The following is a 10,630-nucleotide window of genomic DNA, read 5'->3' as shown; positions in this document are numbered from 1 at the left end:
GAGGACAAATATTGAGGATGTTTGATGGAGGGGTAGACATTAAGGATGCTTCGGTACATATAGCATTGAGACACACCGATATCTGTTTTAACATTGATGACAAAGATTGCTCGATGCTTAACCCCTATGGTCATACGGTGGATGAGTAACCGACCAAAGTAGTTTTGATATGAGTTACATATAGAGTGAAAGTAATGGTGCACATGTCACTTGTACAATATAACTCAAACATCTCTTTAGATCTAACACTTCGTTAGATATGACATGAGAAGGTGTTCATTGATTTTGTATGTTTGTACTTTTTCTTTGATAATATATATTTACTCTTTTTATTAAAAAAATATATAAATTTAATTTCCACGATGGAAAATTATAGATTGTAAGATAACTAAATTAAGTCTTCGGGGGCTATATCTTCAAGTTCAATTCATTTGAGGAAGACTATTTTGTTTTTACATATTTGTTAATTAGACAACCATTTCTTAAAATTTAATAGGACATATTCTTTCATTAATTGTCTTTTTATTTTATATCAATAGGTAATGAGTTCTTGTCCGTCTTACTCTTGAATGCTTCGAACACATTGCTAATAAATTTTAGCGAATCCACTAAGTGTGAATTTGATAAATCTTAAGTTGGACAGAATAATTTTTAATATTTTTTAATATCCTCTAAGCAATTGTAAGGGCACCTATCCTAACTCTTACTTCATAAAAATGATAAAATTCTTCTTTAAATATATATAGTTAGCTAGGATGATATATATGATTGTGATTTTATATAATATGTCATTCTTAAATTTATATGATATTGTAATGGTTATATATTGTTCTTAAATTTTCTGTTCATATATATATATATGAGATAATTTTTAAAATATAATTCTCCTATATATTATTTATTTATTTCATTATTATTATTTTTCAAGAACGAATTGGATGTGTTAAGCATGTAACAAGGCTCACTTTCAAATCTTCTAATCATGCCAACAAGATAGGGTTTGGCCGCTCAAAAATATTGTGTCGTGAAAACATTTTATTATCCATTAATCTTATGATTTATCTCCCTTTATATAATATGATTGATGTTGAGAGACATCTTGAATTAGTATAATCATCTTTTGTTACAATTGAAATACCGTCCATTGTCCTTGAATGTTAATTTTTTTAAAATATATATATATATATATATATATATATATATATATATATATATATATATATATATATAAAATATGATTGAATTACTGATAAAATAGAGTGTCATATAAAGAGTTATGCTTTCAAAATTAATTTAATGAGTGTAATATGAGTCCGGACCATCTATCCTAAGATTAATCAAGCAATAACATATGAATATCAATTAAGTATAAAAAAAAATTGAAACACATCTCATTTTTCCATGGTTATGGTGTGATGGTAAATGATGGAATGGACTCCTTAGGTAACGAAGTTTTGAATCTCATCGAAAAATACATTATCTATGGAGAGTTCAAATTATACTTGCAACACTGGACCATACGCTAAGACTCATCTACATTTCCCGGCTGATAATAGAAAACTGAACAAGTCCATCATATCTAGAATTAATCGAATTTTAAAAAATAAATACTATCGTCATGATCATCCATACATCTTGCTAACTTATGGGTTCGAATGTCACCGAACACATTATACTCTATAAATTTGAGCTACTTATGTCATTAAGTCATCCGTCAAAACTCATGCGATTTATTCTGGTGATAAAAAATTTTATACGGCTAGATCAATCGTTTCATATTACTCAGATACGTCCGTCAAAACTCATGCGATTTATTCTGGTGATAAAAAATTTTATACGGCTAGATCAATCGTTTCATATTACTCAGATACGCAGCCCATCAAAATTATGTTGACAGCTGTGGGATTTGAACCCACGCCCTTTCGGACCAGAGCCTAAATCTGGCGCCTTAGACCACTCGGCCAAACTGTCCATATGTTAAAAGGTGTCCATATTTAATTATTTATATTTTGATATTTGGTCTTTCTTACCTCTGCAATAGGAGTACGTTTCAATGTGATTAAACATTTTACTTTGTTTACCCTAAAGCATGAATGGGTGAAAAAGGGTATTACCACATTAAGATCTTGAGATTAAAATTTGACATGTCCCAATATGTCTCTCTTTATGCTTTGCCACTTGTACTAATAATGGCTAGTAGTTAATCATAATTTACTTTTTCCGTGTTGACCTAGAGACGAGTTGGTGGGTGCACTAAGTGTGAACAAATCACCTTTTGTCATTTGATTTGGTGAAAAGGGAAAAAACATACTACAAATTAATAATTCAATTTAGTTTTTTGTTAGTCTGTTTTTATTCTTATGCATTAGTCATTATTCTAAGGTCTAATAGTCATCCATGATTTATATTTTTTGGGTTGGCCCTAAAATGAATTGACGGAGACATTGGAAACAAGTACAATCGCCTTTTGCCAATTTATTTGTCTGTTTTTATTTCTTTAATTTTATAAACAATTCTTGCATTCATTTTGAGGACTTTAATTTGCAAATAAGGCTAACGGTAAAGTAGAGAAAAATCCCTAATCGCAATCACAACTTTGTATGCAGTCCACAATCATAAAAAACTTTGTTTCCACTCCCTGCATGCAAAGTATTACTTGTTTCAACTTCCTCATGCAAATATTGTTACCTAAATTGCCCCTCAGATTTTTTAGTATAAAAAGTCTAAAAACGAGTATATTTCCGATTAAATTCAGCACTTTACACTAGAATCCAGTACTTTATGCTAGAATCGAGTATATTTTCTATCAAAATTAACCCTCATATTTTTTTGGTACAAATAGTCTAAAAATGAGTATAATTCCTATTAAATTCAGCATATTAAACTAGAATTGAATATATTTTCTATTAAATTGAGCACGACTTTTTTCCTACTTAATATAATTCCTTATAAATTCAGTATTATTTATTATTTAAAGAAAATCTAGTATATTTTTTATCCAATTGAGTATCATCAAAAGAAAATCTAGTATATTTTTCATCTAATTGAGGTGAGTACTCAATTTGATAGAAAATATACTAGATTCTAATTTAATGTACTGAATTTAAGAGAAATTATACTGATTTTTGGACTTTTTATACCTAAAAGTATCATGGACAATTAGGTAAATATGTTTGACTAGAGATGAAAATCAAGTATATTTTTCATTCAATTGAGTACCATTTAAAAAAAAATCTAGTATATTTTTCATCCAATTGAGATGAAAAAAGAATCGTACTTAATTTGATAGAAAATATATTAGGTTCTAATTTAATGTACTGAATTTAAAAAGAATTATACTAATTTTTAGATTTTTTATACCTAAAAGTATCATGAGAAAATAAAGATTTTTATGGATGGGGATTGCATGTAAAAATTTTTATAATAAATAAAAATTTCTGGTAATTTGAACATAAAAGGTAAAATTATTAACTAACTTAGAGTGTTCTTGCCTGTTTACAGCCTAGCCAAATTAATAATGAAGTGGATTCCATATTGTCTCATTCAAATTGTGTCACTTTCGCACAAAGAACAAAAGAGTAAGCAAAATTAATAAAAGAAAGAAATTGTGTCCAACAAAATTGACCTTTTTCTAGAAGGAATTGATTTTAATTCGAAGGAAGAAGTCATTTTATATTTATTACCGGCAGGCGGTTGCGTCTTTATATGTGCGTCGATTCTGAGAGAGAGAGAGAGAGAGAGAGGCGCGATGGGGTCGGCGGAGGATGTGGTGGTAGCGAACAAGAAGGTGTTGCTGAAGCATTTCATCGCGGGCGGAGCGCCCAAGGAGACGGATATGGAACTGGTGACGACAGGCACCATCCGGCTGCGCGTGCCGGAGGGCTCCACCGCCCTGATCCTCAAGAACCTCTACCTCTCCTGCGACCCGTACATGCGGTTGCGCATGACCAAGCATGAGGAGGCCAGCTACGTCGATGACTTCGTCCCCGGCAAGGTATACTGACCACGTGGCCCGCACCACCTGCCCTAGATGATTGATAATCATTGGAATCGGTTTAAGATTTTTTTTTAAAAATAATTTATGTGTTTCTTCGGAGAATCTTTGCACAGTGTTTCTTCGTTTTTATATATGAAGTTACGGGACTATTTTATGGGAAGAGTGCCAGGATCTTATGGATCAGGCACTCTCGGATTCATGTGAAAGGGGTATGCTAGTTTAGCATGAGGGGAAATAAACTAAGGGGAAATTCTTAAAAGAGTATGTGCATGGAGGATATTATGGATTCTTAGGGAGTTAGTATGTTGCTTTAGCCTGCACCAATTTCAGGAGAGTAAAAAAAATGGACTTTCTAGTTTTGTGAACAAGCTGTTGGATTTTTAGCAAATAGTGTATGCTCTCAGCTCGCTTAGAGTGATATTTTTTCTATGAAAAATTTGGAAATTTTGAATTGTCGGTAATAGGATGAGGGATTGCTAGATCTTGAAAAGTAGGTGGTTGAACACCATGATGCTCCTATGGTAGAAATGGTTACAAAATGGAGACGGATATTATTCTGCAAAGAGAATAAGGGATGGTTTCGATTGGCTGCTGCATGGGGCTTGAATTTCAAAATTCTTTCTCATAAAGATACCAGTGTTTGTTTTGAGTTTTATGCATTTTATCCTCTCTGTTGGCTTGTTTGATATCTCAGACTGACTGTGCCTTTTATGCTTTTACTAAAATAATTGCAGACTTATTCTTTATAAGACATAGTTTATTGAGAGTATGCTTCGGTCATAGTCGATGGTAGTCCCCTAAAAATAATGGTGGCAAAAGACCAATATGCTCGCCTCCAGCGCCCCCGCCAACCCGTCCCAGGGCCAACACGAAGAAGGTAAATCACGGGCGGCTACTAGCCTTTGAAATAGTGACTAGCACATAAGGGAGATATTTATCTCGGCTATACCGAGATTCGAACCCCAGACTTCATGGTGGCAACACCTCATGTGCTAGCCACTAGACCGTCCCGAGGGGGCATAGTCCCCTAAAAATAATGAACCGATGGATAATTAGATTGAATTTGATCCATGTAAAATTTGCTTTGCACACTTAATTTCCAATGATTTGACAATAGAAGTGAAACTCTAACAAAAATGGATGAATTAATGAGATAAATATTCCAGGTACTCTCTATGTGGAACAATTATGCTTATTAAATCTGTCTAAATGTCCTGAACAACTGTTGTTTCCATTTAGTTGGTCAAAAAATTTGTACATGTGCTTCTGGTTTCAGGATCAGCTGGTTGATAATCTCTTAATAGTGCTTGCTCAAAATTAATGCAATTGCTTGCTTTATGGACTTGATAAGATGTGAAGTAAAAAAAGAACAGTACAAATTGGAGGTGATCATGTGTTTTCATTTCATAAGCATCAGCTTGTTACCGTTTGGACCTTTCAAAAAACACTGGATTCAATTTTCCTGTATCCTATAAGTTTCCAATGAATAACACAATGGTGATAACATAAAAGAAGTTATGCATGTTGGCATGAGCTACCAACTACAACCCATTTACATACAAAGACCAATATTTATCTATTTTCTACTAGGAGAAATAGTTCATTAGTGACAGGAGCAGCGGTTAGTTAGACAAGTCTATTTAATTTTTTCATATGAGGCTTTACTTTATCGTTTCTACATCAATTTTTGTCTTATCCTGTCAATACTAAATTTTTCATCCTTGTTTTCATATTCTTTATAGTCCAGTCAACAAATATCCATCTTCCCCACATTTTGTTTACTTAAATTTTTATTTTTCCTCTCTCCAACTGTATTTTTTAACTCACACTATAGAGATTCCTCCACTTTTTTCACATTTCTACCACAAGAAGTGCTTCAGTTTAATTGAGTACATTTAATACCTCTGAAAGCTTCTTAACAACTAGCCATTTTGTTGAAGTGTAGTTATAAAACTTTAATTTTGAAAGGCTGTCCTCTGCTAACTCAGTGAGGCTCATGAGTAAATCATGACCCATGAGAATCAAATCAATCAATTATAACATAATTCCTTTTGAGCCCAGGTATGAAATTGTGGTGCAATTTAGATATTGTTCTGCATTAATATTGATTAAGCTGAATGATAAATGTAATATTACTAATATGCCTTTTGATTAGTTTTCATATCTAGATTTTGACATCGTATTTTTTCTTGTATAGCCAATAGCTGGTTTTGGCGTTGGAAAAGTTGTAGACTCCAGCCACCCAGATTTTAAAATTGGTGACTATGCGTGGGGCATGACTGGTTGGGAAGAGTATAGCTTGATTACAGATCCAAAACTACTTTTTAAAATCCATCACACTGAAGTTCCACTTTCTTACTATACTGGTATTCTTGGTAAGTGCTGTTTCTGCATAACTTAAATGGATGCCATACCTTCCACCTTTTTAATGTGATAACTGCATGTTAATCAGTCTGCAACATGATAATTTAGTAGTAATCATGAGAAGACAAAAAACTAGTTGATACATTCTAGTTCAGTCAAAGTGATACTAGTCAGCTAAATATTGGTTAAAATTTTGTTTTCTTTTATTGTATATACTGGTGTTTTAGATTGATCTTTCCTTAAACATAGAATACAAAAACAACATTCAATGATAGAGAACACTTTCTGACACAATCAATGAGCCCTGGAAGTCAAAATTGGAAAACAAAACAGGTGGGTGAAATTGAGCAATCGTCAAAGAAAATTCATGGGAATCTTTTAGAGTCTATATAGTGGTGCATTCTAGTCTGTGAATAAAGTTTGAAGTCAAAATATTTTCTTTTTTTCCTTTTAGTTTTCAATCAATGAGCTCTGGAAGTCAAAATTGGAAAACAAAACGAGTGGGTGAAATTGAGCAATCGTCAAAGAAAATTCATGGGAATCTTTTAGAGCCTATATAGTGGTGCATTCTAGTCTCTGAATGAAGTTTGAAGTCAAAATATTTTCTTTTTTTCCTCTCAGTTTTCATGCTCGTGCCCTACTTTATGTCACTTGGGCTATAGTGAAGAATATTACTTTCCCTTTTTTTGGTAGGACATTTGCTTTGCCACAAAGTAGCAACATTACAAAATTTAATCATGTTCGTTCTCTTTATCAACATCCATAAAGAAGCAACCTTACTAATATTAATCACGTCCCTTATCTTTTCTGCAACATTAATCATATCCATAAAGACCATACTACTAGTCCTATGCTAAAAGTTTTAGCTAGCTGCCAAACTAAAAGTCGTTTCTTTATTCTTAGGCAGATACTTTAAGCAACAAATTGATATTCTACTAGGAATTTTTTATATGAGCTTACTAAAAGACAAACAGTGATGTCACTTCAAGATGAACTACCATTTTCAGAGTTGAAAATGAACTATCATTTTTCTCGCTCTATTAACAATTCTAGTATTGCAATCTCTAGGTATGCCAGGTCTTACAGCTTATGCTGGGTTTTATGACATTTGCTCTCCAAAGAAAGGGGAGCGCATTTTCATATCAGCAGCATCTGGTGCTGTTGGCCAACTTGTGGGACAATTTGCCAAACAATTGGGTTGTTATGTTGTCGGAAGTGCTGGGTCTGATGAAAAGGTTTGACAAGATTTGACTTATTTTTTACTTCCATAAGTAAATTAATTTGTAGCATACCTACTCAAAGCATAAGCTCTCTCTCTCACTACAAGCTTTGCCCATTTTGATTCTGAATTATCGATGAATATTCAGATCAGAATATTGCATTAGCTCAGATTAGGAAGGCTATTTCAAACAACTTTTTTATAATAAAAAGTTGAATTCAATGATAAGGGGCTTATGTATATGGTGTACTCGTATTTTTTTGATTATCTGTTATTGAATTTCAATTCTTTCTCTCTAGTATCCAACATTTGACACATTGACATTTAGCAAAATGGAAAAAACTAGGATGTTGGTTTGACATATTATCGCATAATAAATTTCCAAAGACTAATCATCTTATTTGTAAGTTGGCATTTACTTTTTTCTTCTTCTTATTGTTCATTAGGTTAATCTTCTGAAGACTAAGTTTGGCTTCGATGAGGCTTTTAATTATAAGAAGGAACCTGATATGACTAAAACTTTGAAAAGGTTGGCCACTCGTCAAAATATGGTTTATTTTTTTTTTGAAAGTTAGGTATATTAGCTATTTTGCATAGTACATGATCTGTCATAATTAATACTGACTCTTTAGCCCCTTTAAAATGTATGTGAGAATGGAAACTGCAACTAGCGTTCTGTTTCTAGGTGCTTCTGAGCCTAATGGGGTGTTTATTATGAAAAGTAGAACTATAAAAGAATGCTAACTAGGATTATCTCTAAAAATTGATGATTTTTAGACCAAGTGTTTTGTTCAAAAGATTATGGTTGTTATGTTTGTATATATCATACAAAATGGATGAATTGGTGTTTAGAATAGAATGTTATTTAAGCATGATATTTAGTAATAAACTCTATAGTGTTCTCTACATGATCTTCAAACGAGTTTGCTATGGTCTACATAAGGTTCCTCCATTGCACTATGGGCAATCTAGGTTCAGTTCACAAGGGTAAGATTAGGTACATTGAACTTTCATAGATTTGGCATTGCATTCCTACATCCCTTCCTACATCGTGTGTCCATAAATAGAGATGGGCTACAAAAAGTATAGACATAAGTTTTTCACAGTAATCTCGAGGTTCAAGTTTAATAGGTTTGGTTATGGTATGACATTGGCTCGTTCCATACACCGAGTTTCCAATTATACATGTCAATTATTCTTTTGTTCTGTTGAAGTTAAAAGCGTCTTTAATTTGTATCCTGGTTATATTCTCCTCTGCAGGTACTTCCCAGATGGCATCGATATCTATTTTGAGAATGTAGGTGGTTCAATGCTCGAAGCTGTTCTTTACAACATGAGATTAAAAGGACGAATTGCTGCATGTGGAATGATTTCTCAATACAACCTTGAGATACCCGAAGGCGTGCGCAACTTGTTCCTCATTATTGGCAAGCGCATCCGAATGGAAGGGTTCTTGGTATTCGATCACTATGGCAGTTATCTAGAGTTTGAAGAGAAGGTTGTGCAACTGATAAAGGAAGAGAAAATAAAGTATGTGGAAGATATAGTCGAAGGCCTCGAGAATGCACCTGTGGCACTTGTAGGCCTCTTCGAAGGCCGAAATGTTGGAAAACAGTTGGTTGCAGTCACCCACGAGTAACAGTTAAAAAAAAGAAAAACAGTTAGGTGCACAAAGTTCCTACCATGTGCGGTACGCCCACGAGTAACAGTTGCTATTAGTTTTTTTAAACCTTCATTTGACAATAAAGTGTTGAAACTTTGAAAGAAGAGGAGGTTGTTCTCTTCATATATAACACAAGCATCTTTTTTATATTTTATATTTTATTTTTATTTTTTTTTGCAGTTTATGAATCTTGTAGCAAGTGATAAAATAAAGTTTGCAACTTGGTTTTGCACTGTCACATTGATTTTTTTTTCTAGTTTTTGATGGAATTGCTCAGCTTACTATCTGGACAGCTCACGTATTATAAATACTGATAATATTCTAAACTATTTATCTTTACTAACTATTTTCTGACAGCATTCTACATAAACTTTATGGTATAGAAATGATTATAAACTATTATTCATTGTTTAGTTTCATCAAATGCTATAGTATTACTATGGGAAAAAAAATGCTTAATATTCTATTAGAATTTATGGAGACTGCAAGAACATCCATAAATGTCCATCTATCATGGATTGATAGAGGAGGATCAGCGATTGATTATACATGGAATAGGAGATGCCCATTAATAAATGTTTCAGGTTCATGGATGATATTATAGAGGTGGAGTGAGAATTGATTGGATCATTAAAAAAATAATGATCATCTTAGTTAATCTCACTATCCCTGAAATGATCGGTTTGATCTATGAAAGTTTTTTATTGATCATCAGAATAAATCGGGAAGTGTACACGATGGTCAGTCCAGAAACCTAGCATCTTTTGATTGCACCTTTTATTTAGAAAAAAAATTTCTATAAATACATCATAGTTGAGGTTCAAATCATGAGTGCCTAAGTGATAATTTGAATATTTTATTATCGTACCATAACTCGGGGTACTTGATTGGATCTTGAAAAAATTTATAGGAGTGTATAAATTCATGTATACATGAAAAAGTGATATCTTGGATCACTTTTATTATGTAAAAACTATGAAATCCGTCGTGCTAGAGGCTCCGACCGAAAGACATGAATCACTTCTAGCACTTAATTATTGTGTACTCTTGTGCTTATGATATATACATTTTTTAATTATCCAAAAAAGGAAAAATGCTTAATGTATTTAATAAATTGAATAACATGCTCTGTGTGGTTAATATATATAATATAATAAGTAAATTTTAAACGGCGTGGAACAATAAACAAACGAAAAGTATATATATTAATTCGATGAACAATCAGACAAAGTTCTTATTCATTTTATTGCAAAGTAAATTATTTTTTAAAAAAAATAAATCAATGGAAAAATTAATGATTCCTCACTTAAATGTTTACACTAACTATATTTTTCCTAAAATTGAAATAAAATATAAATTATAGATATAATAAAATCCTAAATTAAAT

The 10,630-nt window shown here is 32.4% G+C and overlaps 1 protein-coding gene and 1 non-coding gene across 3 annotated transcripts; one reads left to right on the top strand and one right to left on the bottom strand.

The window, feature by feature from the left end:
- Window positions 1-1,891: 1,891 nt before the first annotated feature.
- Window positions 1,892-1,971, bottom strand: TRNAL-UAG. The gene has a single exon. It is a non-coding gene; the product is annotated as a tRNA-Leu (tRNA).
- A 1,712-nt stretch (window positions 1,972-3,683) lies between these two features.
- Window positions 3,684-9,392, top strand: LOC121976007 (2-alkenal reductase (NADP(+)-dependent)-like). Of its 2 annotated transcripts, none has more exons than XM_042527977.1 (5): window positions 3,684-3,994; window positions 6,195-6,372; window positions 7,430-7,596; window positions 8,027-8,109; window positions 8,841-9,392. In XM_042527977.1, exons 1-5 carry the CDS (start codon window positions 3,749-3,751, stop codon window positions 9,217-9,219), a joined length of 1,053 nt encoding a protein of 350 aa, XP_042383911.1. In that variant the 5' UTR covers window positions 3,684-3,748; the 3' UTR covers window positions 9,220-9,392. The 2 variants fall into 2 exon arrangements, with proteins under 2 accessions (XP_042383911.1, XP_042383912.1); XM_042527978.1 differs by lacking the exon at window positions 3,684-3,994 and adding an exon at window positions 4,733-4,874.
- Window positions 9,393-10,630: the final 1,238 nt, after the last annotated feature.

Source organism: Zingiber officinale, chromosome 4B, assembly GCF_018446385.1.
Source record: "Zingiber officinale cultivar Zhangliang chromosome 4B, Zo_v1.1, whole genome shotgun sequence".
Lineage (NCBI taxonomy): Eukaryota > Viridiplantae > Streptophyta > Magnoliopsida > Zingiberales > Zingiberaceae > Zingiber > Zingiber officinale.
The sequence above is the reverse complement of the archived record's forward strand: the minus strand, read 5'-3'. Positions and strand labels throughout refer to the sequence as shown.